General features: G+C 44.8%; 1 protein-coding gene across 1 annotated transcript in view; it reads left to right on the forward strand.

The window, feature by feature from the left end:
• MTR (5-methyltetrahydrofolate-homocysteine methyltransferase) overlaps nt 1–24,786 on the forward strand; it is a 462,707-nt gene that overhangs the window by 263,081 nt on the left and 174,840 nt on the right. The window contains exons 17-18 of the mRNA XM_018563293.1: nt 7,159–7,275; nt 13,078–13,218. Coding sequence (XP_018418795.1) covers nt 7,159–7,275; nt 13,078–13,218 — 258 coding nt within the window. The remainder of the gene's footprint in view (nt 1–7,158; nt 7,276–13,077; nt 13,219–24,786) is intronic.

Below are 24,786 nucleotides of genomic sequence, written 5' to 3' on the forward strand. Positions count from 1 at the left end.
AGCAACAGTAGGAGATTAATCCTAGGAAGGCACGGAGGGATTTTGGACCCTGTGGCATGGGGATCCCCTTGATCGCAGCCACTCTCTCCTGAATGAGATGTCGGGTGCCCTGAGAGATGCAATGACCCAGGAAAACTACCTTCTCTTTGCACTGTACCTTATGTTTCGAGGCTTTGCATCCTTGGTCAGCTAGGTAATGAAGGAGACTTTCTGAGAGGGTTGGAGCGTCTTCAAGGGTGTCTGCGCAGAGTAGGAGGTCATCCACATACTGTCGGGTGTTCCTTCTGCCATGTATCGAATATGGTAGCCATGGCTTTTGCAAACTGACTGGAAGAGTTCTGTGCTCCTTGTGGCATGACCGTCCAGGTGTACTGTTCTCTATCATGGGTAAATGCAAAGAGGTATTTACAGGAGGGAAGAAGGGGAACGCTGAAGAATGCATTTGCCAGGTCCACCACTGTGAAGTACCTCGCTGTTGGAGGTATTCCTGCAAGCAGAGTGTGAGGGTTTGGCGCTATCAGTGTTTCCAAGACCGTGGCTTCATGGACTGCCCGAAGGTCTTGAACCATTCTGTATTTATCCGGCTCTCCTTTTGGGGTCCGCTTCTTCACCGGGAACAATGGTGTGTTGCATGGGGATGTGCAGGGTATCAGAGCTCCATTAGACACAAGGGTCTTGACTTGGTTTGGAATGGCTGCAGATTGAGCTAGCTTCAAGGGGTATTGTGGTTTTCTGGGCAAGGAGCCTCCAGGCTTCAATCGCACCATGACTGGTGGCACTTTCAGGTGTCCAATATCTTCAGGACCAGTGGACCACAAGCAAAGAGGAATGCGGTTTAAGATCTCCTCCGGAATTGCAGCCTCGTCTTGTACGTCTAAGGATAATAGAAGGGGAACGGAGCAAAGGGCTGAGGCATCATCAACAGTCAGTGGTGATGACACTTGAATGCTTCCATCGGGCTGGAAAGAAATAGAAGCCTGGAGTCCAGATAACACATCAGTTCCCAACAAGTTCAAGGGGCATGTGGAGGAGACTACAAACCTTGCTAGTAGATCAGGAAAATTGCCAACTTGTAAAGGGCGGGTCAGGGGACTTTTCCTCGGCGTTCCATCCACGCCCACACATGTTACATCAATACCGCACACTTGGGCTGGGTGCCTGTGCTCTACCGCACAATTGGGCTGGGTGCCTGTGCTCTACCCCACAATTGGGCTCTGTGCCTGTGCTCTACCGCACAATTGGGCTGCGTGCCTGTGCTCTACCGCACAATTGGGCTGGGTGCCTGTGCTTTACCGCACAATTCAACGATCTCTGTCTGGGAAGCCCATAAAGCGACTCTGCGGGGTGAGCTCATCAGTTTGGCATCCCGACAAAAGAGAGAAAGGAACAGGAGGGTTCGGATCTCTCCTCATCATTGGCAAGGCTCGAGTCTGACTGGAACAGTGCTTCCTCGGTCTCCTTACGGAAGGAGATGGAGTCGGTTCGGAGGGAACTGAACCTTCTCTTAAACGACTGAGCAGAAAAACAGCTCCGCTGGACTAGAAGCACATTCTATGCGTGTGCCAATAGACCTGGCTCTTTTCTGGCCAATATGCTTAAATCTAAACCAAGGACCAGCCCCCCGGTTAGGCTCCGCCTTCCTAATGGTACCATAACAGCTAACCCATCCACTATCCTTGACCGATTCACCTCTATCCTCTCTAAACTGTATGGTAAACCAGAGGTCCTCCTGGCCATCAAATCCCTCAAACCCTCTAAAGCACCCGGCCCAGATGGGTTCTCGGCCCTATACTATAAAAAATACTCAGATACTTTAGCCCCACATTTAGCAGCCATGTTCAACTTTCTAAAGATGCAAAATAACCTCCACCCCTCTTCCCTACTAGCCCATATAGCTATGATCTCTAAACCCGATAAAGATGCCCTAGATCCCCACAATCACAGACCCATTTCATTATTGAACATCAACGTCAAATTGCTTGCTAAAATACTGGCCACCCGCATGAACACGATCTTGCCCAACCTAATATATCGTGACCAAGTGGGCTTTGTACCCTATAGACAAGCCTCGCATAATACCCGGGAAATTGTACATCTTGTACACCACATGCACCACACCAACACCCCCGGTATGCTCACTAGACCTCCAAAAAGCATTTGACTCTATATCCTGGGACTACCTCTTTTACGTACTCCGCAAATGGGGATTCTCAAATGACTTCCTCCTGTGGATTAAAGCCCTGTACCTCCTGTGGATTAAAGCTACCTCAGCTGCCTCCCACCCACATTCCCTATCCAGGGTGGAACTCGACAGGGATGCCCCCTTTCCCCCCTCCTTTTTCTCCTGGCCATTGAACCCTTAGCCCACCTAATTCGAATCAACCCTAACATTCATGGTATTATTAAAGGTCATACAGACTATAAGCTTCATATGTTCGCGGATGACCTGTTTACTCTTTCCCAGCCCATTGTCTCCCTCCCTAATTCTCACTCTTACACTCCTTTGCCCAAGTTTACAATCTAACGGTTAATAAATCCTGTGCGCTCAACATTACACTGGCACCTCAACAGGTAACTGATCTCAGCCACAACTTCCAATTTAAATGGCACAACTCCCACCTAAAGTATCTTGGAGTTAATATCTCCAACATCTACGATACTCTCTATGCTACCAATTACCCTCCAATATTTAGAATCCTTAGGGACCGATTGTCCTCCTGGACACGACACAACCTCTCCTGGATGGGCAAAATCAACACGGTGAAAATGATTCCAGGCTCAGGCTCGATTCCAGGTTCAGGCAGGTGTCGTTTGTCTGGGGTACAAAACGCCCCAGGGTGTCCAGGTTCACATTACATGCCCATAAACATGATGGAGGCCTAGGCCTCCCCCACTTCCATAAATACTGCCTCAATAGTCAGTCTTTTTCAATCCCCTTGTAACCCACTATGGGTGGATCTGGAAGCAATATATTGTGCACAGCACTCCTTATGCTCCTTACCCTGGTTGCCACCCAGACTCCGCCCTCCCTCTATGAGCCCTATATTGACCCACACCTTTACCTTGTGAGATTCCACCAGGTATTCCAGTAACCTTCAGTCTCCACACCTCCCATTACTTCCCATACTGGGCAATCCTTTATTCCCCCCGGGCCTTGACTCCCCTCTTGCATTCACATGGTGGACTTTCAAAGGGCTGATCTGCTGGAGGATGGGTCAGTCCGCCAATGGGACTATTTCAGGGACAAAATGGGAGCCCCAGCCACTGAATACTTCAGGTATCTTCAACTTCGACACTGGGTTGCCTCTTCGCTCACACAATCCTCAACCAGGGCGGGTCTCACTGTGTTTGAACACACATGTAAACATGATCCTTACAGCCCCAAACTAGTCTCTCTGATTTACTCCCACCTCAACGCACTGACCTCCCCATCCAGACATACCTATGTTGTCAGATGGGAGCGGGACCTCGGAACCACACAACCACCAGAAATTTGGCAACAAATCTGGACCTCCATGGCCACCTGCTCAAATAATGTATCCTCGCTGGAAACCGCCTTTAAGTCTCTCACACGGTGGTACCTAGTGCCGCCTAGATTAGCCCATCTTCACCCCTCTCACACACCAACCTGCTTTAGAGGCTGCCTATCACAGGGCGATGTCCTCCACACGTGGTGGACCTGTCCTATGCTTGCCAGATTCTGGTCAAAAGTCTTTCATCTGCTGAACAGATTATTTTCAGTGAATCTTCGCAAGGACCCATGGCTGGCCTTGCTACACCTCAAATCCCCGCTTCTCACTAAAAATCAACACCGCTTACCCACACATGTTCTGCTGGCAGCTAAGCAAACTATTGCTTCAGCCTGGAAAAAGCAGTTTGTGTCATTCAATGAGGTTACACGGAGGATAGACTTTTTCTCTCTGAATGAGAAACTGTCCTTTCGGATGCCAATAAAGCCTTCACGAAGATCTGGCAACCATGGATAGACTATGCCCACCCATCCCTGGCCCTGGATAGCCTTTAAGCCCTATAGATTTTTATATCTAATGTATGAAGATCAGACAACCCCAGTTCCTCCTTTCCTCTCCCTCTCTCCCCTTTCTCCATCCTTTCTACCCTGCTCTCTAGATTACAGTACCTCGGATTCCCTTATCCGTTCTGTTCCTTTTCCTCTTGATGCTCTCCTGTTGGAGACGCCCGGAGATACCGAGATCATAAAAACATGCTATCTAAGGATACCTATTATCCCCACATCTCTTCAATATATACATTACAGTATTGTTTCCTGTATATTGTATGCTATACCATGTTAAAATTCAATAAAAACTTTGAAACAAAATAATTAGGGCTGAAACAAAATAATTAGGGCTGGTAATGATTACAATTTTCCTGTTCGATTAATCGAACAAATTTTTAATCGATTAATCGACTAATTTCGATTAATTCTAACGCACATACAGAGGGGGATCTCACCAGAGCTTTGAGGGGTCCTCACCAGGGTAGCAGGGCTCTGTGGGGTCTAACCAGCCTTGTTAGACCCACAGAGCCCTGGCAAGACCCCACAGAGCCCTGGCAAGACCCCACAGAGCCCTGGCAAGATCCCACAGAGCCCTGGTCTCACCAGGGCTCCGTGGGGACTCACCAGGGCTCTCTGGGGACTCACCAGGGCTCTGAGGGGGTCTCACCAGGGTAGCAGATAGTAGATTTCTAACAGGGTAGTAGATTTTACATGACACGGAAGACCCGGAAGCCGGCGGAGAGGTGAGTACGGATCAAAAGAACTTTGATCGATCAATGCGCAGTGGGGGGATACAGGCATCCAGGACAGTGTGTTGGCTGCTAAGATCAGTGTAGCTCTGCAAGAGAGTGGAGAGCTGTGGGAAGCAAGACAGGCAAGTATTAACTCTCTGCTTCTAGAGAGTTAATACTTAGAGAGCTTTTCCAGTGCTTTTTTTCTGGCAGTACGCACCGGTACACAGTACAAGCTCCTACCGCCAGCCCTTTAATTTATTTATTTTTTGCGATATAGAATCGTGAAAAAAATATATTAAAAAAGGCTCCCTGGCGCAGTGATGACACCTGTCTGTCGCCATGTCCGTACACTTGCCATAAGTGTCCATTTGGCATGTGTGTGGACACGACCCCAGCAGACAAGCGTCATCACTCCACATAGTCTTCTGATGCTGTTTACCACCAAAGTGATGGCCACTGACAAAAAATATGTATTGTCGACGGCCATCTTGCGCATGCTCAGTGCGTCCCCTCTACCACAACCAAAGAAGTGCTCAGTGCAAAGCATTTCTGGGTTCAGTTTAGTGAAAAGTGGCAAAGGCGGAAGAGATTGTGTCCTCAATCTCTTTCTCCAGATCAAAGGGGAGTCATCAGGGGTCTGTTTGGATGCCCAGGGGGTTCACATGTAAGAGCTAGGGGGTACTTTATGAAGCAGGAGACTCACCGGCCCAAGTGATCCTGTCAGGTAACGAAGGGAAGGGGGAGGAGTCCGGTGACGTCACGGACATCAACGTCAACGGACTCCTCCCTCCTTCCCTTCGTTACCCATCACGGACAACTACATGACCCGACTCCTCCCCCCTTCCCTTCGTTAGCCGACAGAGCCACTCGGGGAGGGGGGAGGAGTCCGGTGACGTCGATGTCCGTGACGTCACCGGATCTCCGACGGAAGACCCGGAAGCCGGCGGAGAGGTGAGTACGGATCAAAAGAACTTTGATCGATCAAAATAATTTTGATCGATCAAAAAAATTAACGATTAATCGACGGATTAATCGTTAATTTCCGCACCCCTAAAAATAATCATTTTGAGTATCATTTTTTACAGGTACACAAGTGCACATAAATTGTAGCCTAGAAGTGGTTATTAAATGGCCAGTTTCCTTTTTTTTGTTTAACCCAATTTGCAAAGGCGCTGCTGTACAATTACGTTGACCCAGTCAGATCAGTGAATTGCAATCACTGTACTGGAAAATGCCTTATACCTCAAAATATAAAATAAATGCCCTTTTGCACTTTGACAAAACAATGCTGACATAAGCATCAAAACCTATATATATTTGGGGTCCCTAGACTAAAAAGGAGAAATATTTATGTGAGGCTATTGGAATGGTATTAATTATACAAAATATATTATGCATTAATCAAACTAAAACTGCTTTTTATTTTTATCCATTTGTCAGCTTATAAACAAATCTGAGCTAGATATTTGTTAAGTGTTTGCCAATTATATGTTCCTAAAAACCATGTAAAACTAATTTTGGTAGGTTATTTTAAGGCTAGCCAATGCATAAAAAAATCTTCTAAATTTGGCCTGGGCATCCAGGTTTCAGTGGCCCCTGGTCACGAAAGAGTTAATGTATTGTATGTTGTGTTGTCTGTGAAGTATGTGATGAACATTTTTTTTTTAACATTATTCTAATCTTTGATTATGTTGGTTTGCTAATCTGGTCATATTCTTAATATCTTCATACCCTTGATAATATCTTGCAAATGTGAAACAGTGCCTGGCGTGTATATTGTATACATGACAAATCTCCATTTTCTATGTATCTTCTCTTTTTTATTTTTTATTTTAATGGGTAAGGGCCCGTTCACACCAGATGCAGTGCGTTCCAGATGATTCTGGCCAGAACGCACTGCCTCACATTGCGGCTTGCTCACTTTTTGTGGGCGTGGCGGTCCATTGAAGTGAATGGCACCTTAGCCACGCCCTCCGGCCGCAATCCGATTGGCCGCACATTATGCCTGCGGTCCAATCCGATCAAAATAGTGCTTGCAGCCGATCGCATTGCGGCCCGAGGGAGTGGCTACGGTGCCATTCACTTCAATGGCCTGCCACGCCCCCTCCTGCCCCACAAAAAAGTGAGCCGGTCGCAATGCGAGGCAGTTCGTTCTGGCCAGAATCGGGCCAGTACGTACAGTATTGTTTCCTGTATATTGTATGCTATACCATGTTAAAATTCAATAAAAACGTTGAAACTTCAATGGCCTGCCACGCCCCCTCCTGCCCCACAAAAAAGTGAGCCGGTCGCAATGCGAGGCAGTTCGTTCTGGCCAGAATCGGGCCGGAACGCACTGCATCTGGTGTGAACAGGCCCTAAAGGTTTTTTGTTTTTTTTTTATCATTTTTGTTTTTTTATTTGTAGGAGACTATAAAGGGAGCTAAAATCAGTGGTGGCCTTTCGAACCTCTCCTTCTCATTTCGTGGATTGGATGCCATTCGAGAAGCAATGCATGGGGTATTTCTTTTCCATGCTATAAAGGTGAGAAATGGTCTGGATATCTAAAAATTCGAAGCTCTGTGCCATCGAATGTTTATTAATATACACTTATGAGCTCATATTTATAAAGGTTATCTTGCCCTAAATTTCTCAAAATGTTAGGCAATAGACCAAAATCTGAAATGTGAGTGTGCTGTTGTAATTCTACAGGTGTAATCATTGTTATAATTAATGTTATAGCTAGTGATGGGCAAACACACAAACTGTCAGGGCGTTCGGCGGGCTGTTCGCCTGTCGAGCGCCCCCACACGGCACTGCGTCTTGTGAAGCCCTAAGTGACCAAAGCCTTCCACCTGACCGCAGGTCAGGTGGAAGACTTTGCCCGATCAGAGAATTGTGAGAGCCATGCCTTTGCCCGATCAGGGCACAGAGAACTGCGAGAGCCATGCCTTTGCCCAAGCAGGGCTCTCCCTTCAGATACCCTACAACTGTAAACAGTTGGGCAGGACTAGCTGTCACCGCTAGCTCTGCCCAATTGTTTATATGTTGCCGTCATCTGTCAAAATTACATTTTGCGGCGGGATTTCGTTGCGAGCGGATGGGGCGGCTCATCACCTGCTGGAACAAGAGAGTTCAGTCCTGAATTCTCTTCTCTCTTTGCCCCAATTGCACGATGACCCGCAACATTGCTCCATGGCAAAATCCATTCTTCACTCCAACAGGGCCGTCGTCCAGGTGAAGACTAGGTGGTTGAGTTCCGCAACTGGGGGGCTGATACGGCCTGGAATGAAGCATCCTTTCCTCAACAGTTCTGGCTCGGTCTCCCCGAGTCTCTTAAAGATGAACTTGCCCGAGTGGGAACTCCTAGCACCCCTGAGGAGCTTATTCGCCTGACTATTCAACTTGATCGGAGGATTAGAGAGGTGAATGGAGAGGACGGGCACAATCCGTCCTACCTGGATGCTCCCTTGTGTGCCATCTGCACCTTTTGTCCACTTTACAGAACCTTCTGCTGGAGCTTCTTCCTCTAAAGTTAAGCCTATGCAGCTTGGCCTAGTACTTTCTCCTCTAACCCCTGAAGAACATCAGCGCCGCAGGCTTAAGAACTTATGCCTCTACTGTAGAGAACGTGGACATTTCCTGCTCGGATGTCCGGTCCGACCCAGTAAGTTGTCATCTTTCTTCGGCTTTCTTTGCAGATATCGGGAAAGACTATCTGGGTCCCGGCCATAATTGACTCGGGTGCATGCAGTTGCTTCATGGATAAAAATTTTGCTCGTCATCACCAAATTCCTCTACGCAACAATGCACAATCTATGATTATTCAGCTGGCAGATGGGTCCAATCCCAATTCTGGACCCATCACTCAAGAAACCTGTGGTTTGCTTGCCTCCACTAAAATGGAACACCAGGAGTACTTATGCCTAGATGTGATCTATTCTCCCTTGTTCCCTGTGATCCTGGTAGTTCCGTGGCTACAGGTACACGAACCTAAATTAATTGGGGTTCTGGAACCCTAACCTTCCCTTTCTCTTATTGCCAACTACATTATCAGCAAGGAGCTCTTCTGGGGGTGCAACTAGAACTTACCTCTGCTACCCAACTTGTTCCAACCGAATACTATGAATTTATTGACATTTTTGACAAACAGAAAGCGTACTCTTTACCGCCTCGACGACTGTCCAATCGAGTTGCTACCTGGAGCAAAAATACCCTTTAGTATAATTTATCCTCTGTCGAATCAGAACTTGAGACCTTACAACACTACATAAAGGAAAATCTTGCCAAGCATTTATACAGCCTTCCACCTCACCTGCTGGAGCAGGTATAGTTTTAGTTGAAAAGAAAGATCATACACCACGTCCCTACATTGATTACAGAAAATGAAACAAAATTACAGTGAAGAACCGATACTCCTTGCCCCTGGTACCACAGCTCTTCCAGCTTTTCAGATCCGCAAAAATCTTCTCTAAATTGGATCTTGGCCTACAACTTAATAAGGATATGAGACGGAGATGAATGGAAGATGGCTTTTCGTACACGGTTTGGGCACTTGGAATATTTGGTGATGAGTTTTGGGTTGTGTAATGCCAGGACATTGTTCCAGCACCTGGTAAACTATATGTTTAGAGACCTCCTGGACCTTTTCATGATAGTTTATCTGGTTGATATTTTGATTTTGTTCATCTTCTCTTGCTCATCGAACCCACATCAAAAGGGTCCTGAGCCATTAACTATATGTTAAGGCAAAGAAATGTGAATTAGAGAAAGGCACTGTTCAATTCCTAGGTCTGCTGATCTCCACATCAGGCATTGCCATGGACCCACAAAAGGTGGCGGCCATTTTAGATTGGCCTGCACCTGGGGACCGTAAAAGCGTCCAACTATTCATAGGTTTCGCCAATTTTTACTGCAAATTTATCAAAGGGTTCTCATCCATCATCAACCCAATAACGTGAATAATTAAAAAAAGGGCTTGTTTTCATTGTTCGCTAGCAGCGCAGGCTGCCTTTGAGAAAAATAAAGGCGCTGTTCATATCAGCACCTGTTTTACAACATCCTGACCCAGCTCTCCCATTTGTTCTAGAGGTGGATGCCTCTGAGAATGCTGTTGGGGCTATTCTATCTCAACGTCAGGGCGAAAGATCCATGCTCCGCCCTGTGGCTTTCTTTTCGAATAAACTTTCTCCCGCAGATAAGAACTATGACGTGGAGGACCGGAAGCTTCTGGCCATCAAATCCGCTTTAAAGAAATGGTGATACTTGAGGGTGATGTTCATCTGGTCTTAGTCTTCACAGATCATAAGAACCTTGAATACCTCCGAACGACTAAACGCTTAAACCAGGTGGGCACTGAACTTTTCACGATTTGCATTGCACATCACTTACCATCCCGGATCCAAAAATTTCAAGCCTGATGCTCTATTTCGCATGTATCCAATGACTGAGGACTCCAAATCTGCCGATACCATCCTGCCCGCTCAGAGCTTTTTGTTAGTAAAAGTCAATATAATCAAGAAATAACATTAGTAGACATGTGTTGCAAATGAAAATATAGAGGCACTGGAAGTTTCACACCCCGTGTTGTAATGTAGAGAAAGGAGGTATTTCCACAGTGGGGTGTGCAAATGCCCAAAGGGAGAAAAGAAAAGGGGCTTTTTAGAAAACAATCCCAGACCTCAAAAATAAAATCTTAGTAAAACATTTATTTGAGATATCATTTTAAACATTATTAAAAAGCAAAAAGGTCAAAGAAAAATCACAGATAAAAACATATGCGGATGCATTCATCCGGTGACAATACCATACAGTTATTAAATCTGCAGTTGCTTGTTTTCAAAATTATATGAGTGCTCCTGTATGTCCCAACATCTTTCGCCCAAATGGGCTTCTTCAGGGGAAGAGATCAGGAGAAAAATATATGTGTCCTAGGGTAGAAAATAGGAAAAACCCACATGTGAGGAGACTAGGGAGCTGCACTTAAATCTTATTAGCAAAATCATCATTTACATTCATTAGACCAGTCATAGCAAATGCAATAATATTAAAGTTAGAGTGTTGAATGCTTACGTGCATATATCTTCACGTTTAGTTGATCAGAAGCATAAGCACAAGAATATGATGAAAGCAACTGTGTTTGTATTCAGATAGAAATACAAAATCAATTTCTATCTGAATCTGGGACATACAGGAGCACTCATATAATTTTGAAAACAAGCAACTGCAGATTTAATAACTGTATGGTATTGTCACCGGATGGTGAATGCATCCGCATATGTTTTTATCTGATTTTTCTTTGACCTTTTTGCTTTTTAATAATGTTTAAAATGATATCTCAAATAAATGTTTTTCTAAGATTTTATTTTTGAGGTCTGGGATTGTTTTCTAAAAAGCCCCTTTTCTTTTCTCCCTTTGGGCATTTGCACACCCCACTGTGGAAATACCTCCTTTCTCTAAAAGTCAATATAATGTCTCAACTTCGACAAGCTTCTACGGCAGATGTTTTCCCTTCAGGATTTAATTTTCAGGAGAAGGGTCGTTTATTTTTTCTGGACTATAGAGTTTTTGTGCCGCCCCAGCGGCTTATTCATATCTTGAATAGGAAACAAAGATATGATGGTGAAAAGTTATTTGTCCTTTGTCAAGCATGAGACATGGCATCTTAATTTATCTTAGTCTGGTTCCATTGTCAGCTTTTATCTAGTTATTATCTAGGCCAGAGGTGCCCACTAGGTCGATTGCGATCTACCAGTCGATCGCAAAGCTATTTCTGGTAGATCGCGGTTGCTAGTTCAATTTGGCTGCTTCGTTTATCTGGGCACTCAGCTGCTGCTGGCCGGGTGCTCCAACTTGGCCGGCAGGTGACGCTATGTCCTGGCCGAGCCCCTGCCGCTGAGAGCCATGCTGCAAAGAGTATATATATTTATATAATGTACGTGTGTGTGTGTATATATGTGTATATGTATATATATATATATAACAACAACCACCACTCTGTGTTCTGTTCCATGCTGTAATCCACCTCCAGTGAACAAGTGACAAAAGATCCGCACACACCGGAATTAGATGACCCCCTTTTTACAGTGTGTTCATCACAATCGGACCTACTCTGTGTTCTGTTGCGGGAGGTGCGTTGCGGAGCCATTCTATGGTAGATCTCATTGAGCCGGTCATACAAAAAGTAGATCTTAGCACACAAAATTGTGGGCACCCCTGATCTAGGCTGCAAAAACCCACAAAATGTATAACCTGGGAATATATGATGTTTGTCTTCAATTTAAATGAAATTCACCTTAATTCTACAGAATAAGAGAACAGCATGGCTTCCAGGGTGCCCATGTTACATTATGTATATGTGATAAGTTTAGGCCTCAGTTTCATTCTGTGAGTTCTTAATAGTTCCGACAACAGCCACACAAGGGAGGGACTGAATATGGATAATTAAAACATTTTTACACCCTTCTTTATTATTTAAAATTAAATAAATCTAACAATAAAATGTAAAGCATTGGCATGGTCATCGAGCAAACTCTTCAGAGGTTTTGCATGTTCAATGAAAATCTAACCGTGTATAGTCAGCATAAGCATACACCAGGTGTGGCAGCAGCTGCTTTGGCTGAGCCAGGTTAAAAAGCCAAAGGAAGTTTAGAAGTAAGGGGAGGGCAGAAATTACTCAAGCTTCAGAGGTTCCAGCCCTGTTGGTAAGGGCAACACACTATAAGCTTCTTTGGGAGTCAAGGACTGATGTAACCTTGTCTAATCTGAAAACTGTTTTATTTTATAACCAGGGTAGTTGCGCTAGGATATATTGTTAACCAGCTGCAGCAATATCTATCAACGTGATCAAGTGTGGGCCGGTGTGCTGCGCTTGGTTTTGTGTGTTCCACCTATTTAACTATAAATTATTTATACTATATTTTTAACACAAACATTTTTATTTTATTTATATTCATAATTATTTATATACCACTATAGAAAATATTAAACTATTACTTCACTACATAATTAGGCACACATTTTTAGTTGTACATTAACTTTTGTATTCCCCTTATTAACATGTATTTAAGTATACAGTTGTAATGAGGATTTGATCACCGGCACTCACGTGTTCTAATTCAGGTTGTGACAATACACATTTCTCACATTTCTATATAAAATTTATAGTTAAATTAATAGGTGGAACTGTTTTATTTTGTATGCAGTGATACTGTAAAATAAGCAAAGATTACATCATTAAAGTGGTTTCTTGGCTAAGGAAATGCTTTCCGGTGAGTTTTACTCATTATTTGATGTGATTTGAAACAAAAATTGTGTTATATGATTGAATATCTATAAATTTAACAGATGGGGATGGATATGGGAATCGTAAATGCAGGAAACCTTCCAGTATATGATGACATTGACAAAGAGCTTCTTCAGCTGTGTGAGAATCTAATATGGAACAAGCATCATGAAGCAACAGAGAAACTTCTAAAATATGCACAGGTACATTACAAATGCTGCTGTGTAATAGCAAAGATCAGTCTAGGTGTACATAAATTTGTGTTGTAATTTATGTGTACATTTAAATATCTGCATAGTACATGTTGGAGACCTTTTTCTAGACCACAACGTTTTAGTGGCTTGAAGATTTATTTTAATTAGTATAGCCATATGCTTGCACAGGTGGTCTACTCTATAATGTACTAACCCTTCAGTCCACAGCAATGGGTTAATTTGACTGAACTTGACTTTTGTTACCGGGGACAAACTACCAAATTATGCTGATAACAGTAGCAGCAGCATTAAAAGGGCCATCTTATATGCATTCATTTAGCCCTTGAATGGCTGCATCTTCAATTCTGGTTGTTTGATATTTTATAGATAATCTTGACAGCCTACACCTAGCCATATTATCAGAAGATGTAACATGTAAAACTACATTATGACTCATGTCTTGTGTGTGCATAGACATTTCGACGGTGTACTGCAGTTTGCCATCACCTGTATGTGTATGCAGTTTGCGGTTTTAACAGAACATTACAGTGTAACTTAACTTTCTCTTCTTTTCATTATAGGACACAGCCGGATCCTTAGGATCTTGACCATATGGGTTTATATAGCCACCTGCAGGAGTAAAATGCTGGGCAAAATAAGAAAAAAAAAACACAGCCCAAGGGTGGTCCCTGTTGGTGCCCAAACCCCCTGACTGCAATAATCCACAGATCTAGGACCTTTTTTTTCTATTTTTTGCTGGATTTTGATCTTTGATGTCATGTAATAACACTTGTGGTCATATTGGCAGAAACGTCAAGAATAACAGAGCCTACAACAGCTGTATGAGAGAAGAGGCTGCTCCTCGCTGAGGGGGAGAGTGGCTTGCCGATGTCAGGGCATCAGAGACTGGTGCCACCCACGCCTCTCCTTGTGTTACCAGATGGGGGAGGCTGCTCACGTCTTTGACGCGGACTGCTGTTTCCCCTGGTATGACGATTATAGATACTCCTCGCAGAGGCGTCCCGTTGCAGTCAAGTTCACCGGTGACCGAGCCTATTCAATGCCCTTAGGGGTGTGTACGGTTTCTCCTCATCTGGGTCCTAATATCTGACTACCGGGGATGGGGCTGAGTCTGTGTCACATAGACATGAGCAGCCTCCCCTGTCTTGTAGCACAGGGAGAGGCGTGTCTGGCAACGGTCTCTGATGCCCTGACAGCGGCGAACCACTGCCCCATCAGCGAAGAGCAGCCTCTTCTCTCAAACAGCTGTTGTAGGATCTGTTATTCTTGACAGTTCGGCCGATCTGACCACATGTGTTATTACATGACATCAAGGCAACACTATACTTTATTAATTTACATGTGTCATTTTTGCATATCTTGCTTTTCAATTTGCATCATGCCTTGCTCAAAACAAGACAGTCTAGGTTTGAATTCAGGCAGGAATATGACATCTTTGTGACGTCACAGGGTCTCTGGAAGCTCTGGGATTGGTCTGGTATCACGTAATATTCTATATATATATATATACATGTGTGTTCACTTGCACCTTTATCACACGTCCTGTCTGAGGAAGGGGATCCTGTGTGACCCCGAAATGTTGCACTGAATGTGATTTGCTGCATCTACGTCAATGAAGACTCCTGGTTGTGCTATGTAGTCCACTGTGCTCTTTGGAACCTTCAGTGTAGCACAGATATTTTTGTAGCCTTCCCCAGATCTGTGCCTTGCAATAATCCTTCTCTGAGCTCTGCAGGCAGTTCCTTTGACCTCTTGGCTTTTGCTCTGATACAGTATGCATTGTCAGCTGTGAGGCCTTCTATAGAGAGGTGTGTGCCTTTCCAAATCATGCCCAATCAATTTAATTTACCACAGGAGGACTCCAATCAAGGTGTAGAAACATCTTAGCAACGATCAAAAGAAATAGGGGGCACCAGAGCTAAATTTCAAATGTTGTTATGCCAATGTGATATTTCAGTTTTTCATACATTTGCAAACATTTCTAAAATTCTGTTTTCACTGTGTCATTATGGGGTACTGAGTGTAGATCTTCTCCTGGTGGCACGATCGCCCAAAGGTCTTGCCTTTTTTTGGCTGGCAGTGCCCAGACTGAGGTCAGAGGCTTCGGCTGTGCACTGAGGGTGCCCCTGCTGCTTAGCTAGGGTAAGTATATTTCTAGGAGATGAGGCTTTGAGTAAGCCAAAGTGCTTTCCACAGGGGAGGCCATTGACCCAAATGCTGAGGGATCCCCCAATGCAGTGCATGTTGGCTCACTGGGCGTCCAGTCTTTCCCTCTCCCCTGCCTTTTAATGGCTACTTCTGGGGGGGCTGGAGAATGCTCCTCCACCGACCCTGCTTAGAATCTGAGCAGGGGAGGCCGGGGTTGCAGCGGTCTTTGGCTCTGCTAACTGATAGCACTCTAAGTGACCTGCCTTGTGTTTTATGATGGTGGGTGGCAGCAGCCATTTTGGCTGCTGGAGTTGGGGTAGGCAGTCACCATAAGAGGTGTGGATTGGTTCGGCTTTCGGCTGTGGCCATCTTCCCTGTCTTCAGTGCACTGTGGGGGGCTGGATCCCCACAGCTACCGTGTCAGCAATGTGTGTAAGAGGGCTGAGAATTTGTTCTCCGCTGGTCCTGCTGTCCTGGGTGACGCTGTAATCCAGCAGCCGCCATGTTTATTGAGGACAGCTAGCCTCACGAGAGTGTGGTTCTTTCAGGGAGCTGGCAGGGAGACAGACCCTTTTCTTTCTGGAATGCGATTCAGCAACAGCATAGACCAGTTGCTCCTCTCCTTTTCGCCTGCTTGCCTGCACATGGTCCTGTTTGGCAGGAGTTTTGTCACCTAATGGCTGGTAAGTCCTTACGGAGGTTGTATCCTCTGGCATTACATCCTTCTTCTCCTTCCTCTTCCAAGTTTTCTGATGAGGAGCCATCTGCGGCTGACCCTATTCCCTCTGTATCGGCGGAGCTGGACTTGGGTTTCTTCTGGTAGCGAGGATGGGATGCCAGCGACTAAATTGGTGCAGGAGATAAAGCTGGTGTCGGAGCTTAACAAAGCTGTCTGGGAGGCTCTTAAGATTGAGGATTCAGCTACTTCTTCAAGGATTCTACTGTGCCATTCAGTACCCACAAATGTAGATGGTCTTCTAAGGTTTTTCCTTACGATCTGTTCTTAGATTACTTTATTTACAAGGATTGGTCTCCACAGTTCGGCCTTTTACACTGCCTAGGCATTTTGCAGTGTGTTATCTGTTTGAGGAACCATTTGTAGAAAGAAATGATCTTCTCCAGTGGTGGATCCTCCTGTTTCCAAACTTAACAAGGCCACTATTATTACTGTTGAAGAATCCTCATCTTTTAGAAACCCTTCAGACAGGAAGGCAGTGTGTGTTACCCATTCTATGTACGCAGTTGCTGGAGCTGTGCTTAGGCCGGTCTTGGCTTCTGCCCTAGTCATGCAAACTCTGACCGAATGGGTAAAACTGTTACGTCAGTGCGGACCAGATCGTTCCGGGACTGAAATATGTCTGTGCCTTCCAAACGCTAAGGAAGTTTGTTGGAAGTCGGGGGCTTGCGGCCAAGGGGCTTTAGAAAAGAATAAGACCGTAAAGCCTCTAGCAGCACAAAACCTCTGAACCTGAGAAGTCCTCAGCATGAAGGTGCTCCCCCATCGGGGATCTCAAGGTGGGGGACGTTTACTGTTGGCATATTGCTGGTCCAAAGGTGGCTTGAGGATCGAGTGTCGAATTTCAGTCTTGTCCTTCTGAGCTTTTTTTATTTTGCTTCAAATCTGTCTTGCCCAATCATGGGATGATTGTCCTAGTACCCGCCTTCGAAAGATTCAAGCGCTTTTATTCCAATCTGTTTACAGTTCCCAAGAGGGACAGGGTTCATCCTATACTATATCTTAAGGCTTTAAATGTCTTTGTGAAGTACGTAAGTTTCAGATGGAGTTGTTTTGGTCAGCCATAGCCTTTCTTCATGTGGGGGATTTTCTGGCTTCAATTGACATCAAAGATGCCTATGTTCACATGGCCATCTGTTGCGCTCATCAGTGCTTCCTCAGTTTTGTGGTGGGGAACATACACTTCCAGTTTGTGGCGCTCGTTTTTGGCCTGGCGTTGGCTCCATGGGTGTTTAGCAAGGTCCTTGCGCCTGTTCTAGCCTTATATCTGCAGGGGATTCCAATTTTCGGTATTTAGTTGACCTGTTTCTACAGTACGTGCAGACTCTGCGTCTGACCTGAAACTGAATCTGCAGGTCACAATTCAAACGCTGGAAGAGGCATCTGTGGTTCCTTCTTTCTCTTTGGAGTATTTTGGTCTTATTCTCGGGTAGCCAAGGTTTTTCTACCTCTGGAGAAGCTTCTTAAACCTCAATGCCTTGTTTGTCAGTTGGGCGATCAACAGTGCAAAGAGGTCTTCTCTTCGCACTGACATGACGGTACTGGGTCTTGGCAGTTGCCTTCGCTCAACATCACACTGGATCCTGCAATGGGAGATTGTTGCATTGGACAGTTTTTTTTTTTTTTTTTTACCGGTCTCATCAGACCAAGGCTTCTCTGATGGGGTGGCTACATTCTCCAATGTTGCAGTTGGACAAGTCCTCCCTACCTCTGTGATGAAAGATTGTTATGACAGATGCCAGTCTGTCCAACTGAGGTTGTCCACCAATGTCCTGAAGCTGTGGGCGATCTTCTTGTCTCTTGGACGCTGGATAGATCTCCTTGAACATCCGCTCCCAGTCCATACTTATGGCAGTGGCATACATCAATCATGGAGGCACAGAGAGTTCTGCAGCAGTGCTGGAGGTAACTCCAATCCTGGCTTGGGTGGAAGCTCACATGCCAGCTCTGTCTGCCGTGTGTGTCCAATGCTTTTCACCCTCACCCTTTCTTGATTGCAAGAGTTGTGTCCTTCCTTCAATGGGTGGTGGATCAATGTTTAGCCCTGACCACCGTCAAGGGGCAGGTGTCTGCCTTGGTGGTCCTTTTTCAGCATGCCTTGGCCACGCATTCCACGGTTTGTACTTTCATTCAGGGTGGCACTTCCTATAAAGGTGGCTCTTCATTCAGTGCATGTGTCGGCTATGTCCGTTTTTTCAGAAGACAGATTATTTGTTCATTGTCTGAATTCTCCCAGGACAGGTCAAGTGGTCGCTTCGGCCACTATAGCCAGGTGGATTTGTCAGACTGTGATTCAGGCTTATGTTAAGGGTAGTGAACCTCCTTTTGGGGTCACCACCCATTCTATACATAGTAACATATAGTAGGTGAGATTGAATAAAGACCAAGGGCTATCCAGTTCAACCTATATGTGTGTGTGTGTGTTTGTGTGTGTCTGTATATATCTGTGTATTTAACACTTTTCCATATCCTTGTATATTTAGTGACTGAAGGAACTCATCCAGAAGCTTCTTGAACTTATGTACGTTATCAGTGGATACCACTGCCTGTGGAAGGGAATTCCAGGTTTTTACTACTCGCACCGTAAAGAAACTCTTGCTCGTTCTTAGATTAACCCTGTCGCTGCCACCGCCGTAAGGCATACGGCGGAACAAAAGGGTTCCCGGCTGGCCCATCAGTATGCCTTACATCGGTGGCATTTACGGTTCTGCTATAAGCTCATGGTCGCTTTAGCGAACATAAGCTTTTAGCAGAACTGTTCCCCAGACTGTCCCCTTCAAATTAATAGCTGTCATCAGCGGCTCACAAGTCGCTGATGACCGCTATTAGAAAAAATACCGGGTGCCCCCCCTGCCGGCACCGCTGAGGCCAGCCGCCGGCATCTGCACTCTCTCATCCCTGCCTGGAGGCGCTTCAGGCAGGGAACTGTGTTGGCATGGATACGAAGTAAAATCACCGGCAGGGGAGCAAGCAGCGGCTCGCCGCAATCCAGGATAGCCGAGCGGCATAGTGATCGGAGCCGCTGCCATCCTGTCAGTTTTCGGATGGCAGCGGCTCTGTGTGCGGCCGAACGGGGGATCGATAAATATCAACGATATTTATCTATCCCGCTGTGCAGAGCAAACACTGGAGTGATCGTCTGATCACTCCGGTGTTTGTAAATAACTGGGGATACATAGAACTATGTGTCCCCAGTTATGAATGAACAGGCTGTGATTTACATCACTTCCTGTTCATTCATGAATTTATGAATTGGGAGTAGCACTCCCTATAGAGGCTTCTCCCCATTCATAAGCTGCTTGATAGTAAATATTTTACTATCAGCAGTTTCTGAATGGAATGGGAAGCCTCTGTACTGAGTGCTTCCCATTCATTGAGTGCTGAGGCTGCAGAAAAATAAATTGAGGACTCTGTGTCTTCAATTTCTTTTTCTATTTCAAAAGGCAAATGTCGGGGGTCTGTTTAGATGCCAGATATTTCACCGTATTAAAAAATAAAATAAAAATAAAATAAATAAAAAATGTGTAAATAAAACTAATTAAAAAAAAGCACAACCCCTCCCTCCCCCCACATACACATATTGTGGTGTACGCCATGCACATGCGCTGCAGTGCGTTGCTAGAATGCATCGCAGTGCATGATTTTTTTCTTTTAAAAAAACATTAAATTAACTGTGGCAGCACATGGCAAAGCTTTGTGATGCATTGCCATGTGTTGTGATACCTTGTGTTGCAATTAAATATACGCCTGTATCATTTTATCACAACACAAACACCAACACAGCGTAAAAACAATTTTTAACATAAGTCGCTTATTTACAGTTTTGCGTACCTTCATTTTTTTTACCTTTTCGCAAAAAGGCGCAATTACAAATTTGTAAATATTTGTCATTTATTAAATCAATACAGTTTTATCTTTTTAAATTAGAAAATATTTTTTTTTGTGCACGGATACTGATTTTAGTGTGCTTTATCAATTGAATTGTGTATTTTTATCGGTTTAACATTCATTTGAGAAACATTTGCGCAAATTATCGCAGGGCCTACAAATTTAGTATCACCATCTTTTTATTCTACCGGGCCTGCACTTTCAGAAAATATATGGTTTTGGGGGTCTTTTACAAACGCTAGCAACGCAGCAGTTGAAAATCAAATCAATGGGAAAAATATTGCAAAAATGGCGTGACCAGCTGAATTAAGAAATGTTCCGGAGGGCTTGGCAGTGAAAGGGTTAAACCCCTCTCTTCTAACCGCTTATGTCCGTGTGTTCTCAGTACTTTTCTTGGTGAAAACAACCTGTTTCGAATATTGTGGTCCCCATTTGACGATTTTGAAGACTGCAATAAGGTCTTCTGTTAAGCACCTCTTTTCTAAGAAGAATATGTTTAATTGTTGGCGGTCTTTATAGCTCAGGCCTTCTATCCATTTAATTAAATTGGTAGCCCTTCTTTGAACTCTCTCGAGGGCATCCTTCCTGAGAATTGGCGACCAAAACTGTACTGCATACTCAAGATGAGGCTGAACTAATGATTTATACAGTGGTGGTATTATTCTTTTATCCCTTGCTACAATCCCTCTTTTAATGCAGGACAGTATCCGGTTTGCTTTGTTGACCACAGCTTGGCATTGCATGCTATTGCCAAATCTGCGATCTATGAGCACCCCCAGGTTTTTCTCTCTGTCCATATTCCCTAACGCAGCCCCACCAAATAGTAGTTTGTGCACTCTTTCTTTGCACCCATCTGCATTACCTTGCATTTTTCAACATTAAATCACATATGCCAATGTGTAGCCCATGCATCAATTTTATCCAGGTCTTGTTGAAGTGCACATATTTCCTGTTTGGAATTTACTGCTCTACACAGTTTGGTATAAGTAAAAATGGAAATCAAACTATCTATCCCTAACCCTGACATTGATTAAAAGAATAAACAGGATTGGTCCCGGACCGACCACTGGGGCACCACACTCCCGACTTTTGCCCAATTAGATGATGACCCATTTATTACTACCCTTTGGGTCCGTTCTTGCAGCCAGTTGTCCACCCATGTACATACAATTTTCTAAAAACCAACAGACCTGTGTTTGTGAATCAAACGTTTGTGGGGCACTGTATAACATGCTTTAGCAAAGTCCAGATACACCATGTCTGCTAGTATTCCTCTGTCCAAATTAATACTGACTTCCTCATAAAATGTTAATAGATTGGTCTGACATGAACAGTCCTTCATGAAGCCATGTTGGTTTCTACTTCTATTACTAGTTTTATTCACAAATTCCAGCATGTAGTCCCCCTTATCATGCCTTTAAATATATTGTACTCTATTTACGTTAAACGGACTGGTCTATAGTTACTCGGTGAACTCCGTTTCCCCTTTTTCTATATTGGTATCACATTTGCTCTCCGCAATCATCCGGTATCATGCCAGTGTCAGGGTTCCACCCTGACTTATCTGGGTTGCAGCATTCTGGCTTGGCTGCCATTTTACCCACCTGTGATTCCTCCTTTGCTTGAGCAGACTCTGTAACGTTGCTCACTACTTCCAGGCTCCCTCCGCCAAACAGGAGAGCATCATCTGAGAGAGCCAGATGGGAGTTTCCTGTCTCTGAGTGATGATGTCACCCCACTCACTATATAAACCACTCAGTCCAGTCTGACCTTGCCCTTGCTTGGTCTTACCTGCTAGTGCATTCCTGCTGCTCTGAGTATTCCGATTCCGTGTATGACCCGATCCTAGCTGACATTCTCCTCTGGTTCCTGCCCCCGGCTTGTTCCTGGCCACGCTGATTTCCTGGCTTGTTCCTGACCACGCTGATTTCCTGGCTTGTTCCTGACCACGCTGATTTCCTGGCTTGTTCCTGACGACGCTGATTTCCTGGCTTGTTCCTGATTATGCTGATTTCCTGGCTTGTTCCTGACTACGCTGATTTCCTGGCTCCTGCTCCTGGCTTGTTCCTGACAACGCTGATCTCCGTGTTCCTGACCTGGCTTGTACGACTACCCACTCTGGCTCCTGACTTTGGCTTGTTCCGGTTTATGATATTTGCTTGCTCCTGTTGACACTGTTCTTAAAGGAGAACTATGAGGTTTGAGGAGTGCTTTTCACTCACCTCATAGTTCTAGCCGACCTGTGACAATGAGACTGTCACAGGTCTGCTCAGTAGATCGGGAAGTGAGCGAACACATAACGGTGTTCGCTCACTTCTCGATCCTGTCACGGCTCTCTGCCGTGACAGGGGAGGGGCTGGATTCCCCCCTCCCCGCTCCGATCCACCAGCGCTGACTGGCGGAACGGACGGGGGAGGGAGCGGGTACAGCTGGCTCTGCCTCTAGATAGGCAGAGCCAGCTGTCACTCACGCAGCTGGGCGGATCTCGACTCCGGCTGCAGCGTCTCAGTATACCGCGAGCTGTAGGGTGACGGTAGGATGCTAGTTTGTGTCCTCCCGTTACCCTAAGGAGAACTATGGGGAAAAGCCTTGACCCCATAGTTCTCCTTTAATAAATATTTTAACTAGCACCTAATGCTTGTCTGGTTTTCACTGTGCTCTGACAGCCAGTCATTAGAGTGTCCATAAAGATGATTCTCAGTGGTCTGCCTATTACCTGGCTAGATTCCTTTTGTACCCTCGAATTATGTGCAGTGGTCTGCCTATTACCTGGGGATTTGTTTACATTTAATCTTTCTAGCCTCTGTACCACTCTGCTCTTTGACACCCACTGAGATACGTTAACACTTTTATTTTTGTTCCTGCAGCTGTTGCCCTGGTAGTTACACATGCCCATCTCATCTGTAAAAACTCAAAATAATTTAATCCATTCACTTTCTCCGTCACTGGTAGCTAACCTCCCCTCTTTGTCTGTTATTGGGCCTACATGTTCTGTCTGTACTGTAAGGTACCTGTGGAAGGTAGAGTCCGAAGTGGAGCAAGGCTGAGGTTTAGGTTTGGTTGTGCCAGGCAAGCAACAAACTGGCAATCGGGTACAAAATCAGGATCCAGGGGAGTAGTGGAGAAACAGGATGAGGTTTAACACGAACAGGCAGCGAGGTACAAAATCAGGAGGCAGAAGAATAGTCAGGAAACAGGCCAAAGTCTTAATAATATCCAGCGATCAATCCAACAGCTGCACACACAGGAACAAGCCCTCAGAGCACAGGAAATGCTCAGTATTTGAAGGCTGGGCTTATTGCGGATCGACTGCAGCTGGTAACTAGGTGGAGCTAGAGAGCCTAGAGAAAAACTGCTGTGCTCAAAGGCAATACTACAGCACCACCTCAGAGGCCCAGGTTCAACCCGCTACAAAACAAGTGCTGGGCAGGCATGAACTGACACGTACCCTTTTGCTATTTATATATTTAAAGAATTTCTTGGGGTTCGGTTTACTTTCTGCTGCTATCTGCTCCTGGTATTCTATTTTTGCAGCCCTGATTGCTCTTTTACATTTTTTTATTGCAGCCCTTGTAGTTTTTGAATGCTGATGCTAACCCCTTTTATATTATATATTTTGAAGGCCTTGTCCTTTTCACCTATGTGTTGTTTTACCTTGCTAGTTAATCACCTTTCACGTTCTTGAATCTATTGGTGAACGGAATGCACTGGCCAATTTTGTTAAAGATTTAATTGAAACAATTCCATTTCTCTTCAGTGTTCATATTTAGAAAGATTGCATCCCAATTGATGTCTCCTAGCAGGTTTCTCAGCTTATTAAAGTTAGCCTTCCTATGATTGACTGTTCATGTTGTGCCAACATGTCTATGTTTCCTGGAATTAACTGTGAACTAGGGCAAAATCGATTAGCCGATTATTACGTTCGATTAATCGGATAAAAAAAAAGGCTCCAGTGATGGACTACTAGTTTGTATTGAGATTGTAGTCCATCACGGGAGCAAGCTTGGAGCGATGGAAGTTAAAAAAAAGTGTGGTGTGCAATATAGTACATTATACAGTGGCGCAATGCAGAATACCAGCAGCTTTAGAGGAATGCAACAAATCGCAGCAATAGTACATTATGCTATAATTTACTATTGCTGGGATTTGTAGTCCTCTGTAGCTGCTTGTATTCTGCATTGCGCTGTATATAATGTATTGTTGCTGGGATCTGATGTATTCCTCTATAGCTGGTGGTGTTCTCCATTGCGCTGTATAATTTATGATTGCTGGGATTTGTAGTCCTCTATAGCTGGTGGTATTCTGCATTGCGCTGTATAATGATTATACGAGGAGAGCCGGGGGCTGGACCGCGGCGCCTGCGCTGGGCGTGGCATGGGCGTGGCGTGCGGCTTGTGTGTGGAGCCGCGAACAGGCAATTTAATTGATAGCCGGCTAATCGACTAAATCAAATAGTTGTTGCAGCTCTACTGTGAACGTTATTCTATGATCACTGCTCCCTAGGTTCTCCCTGATTTCCACATCTACAATTAGCTTTGAGTTGTTAGTAACTATTAAATCCAGCAGAGCATTTTTCCTAGTTGGTGATTCCACTAATTGTCCCATAAAATGATCTCGGAGAGTGTTCAAGAAGTGACGTGCCCTTTTTGAGGTAGCTGTTTCTGTTGCCCAATCTATATCTGCATAATGAAAGTCCCCCCTAATTATAATGTTACCTTGCTTTCCTGCTATTGCTATCTATGACAATAGATTAGTATCTTCCTCCCCCCCCCCATTGTTGGGGG

This window comes from Nanorana parkeri, unplaced genomic scaffold (genome assembly GCF_000935625.1).
Source record: "Nanorana parkeri isolate BGI_ZX_2015 unplaced genomic scaffold, ASM93562v1 scaffold650, whole genome shotgun sequence".
Classification (NCBI taxonomy): Eukaryota; Metazoa; Chordata; class Amphibia; order Anura; family Dicroglossidae; genus Nanorana; species Nanorana parkeri.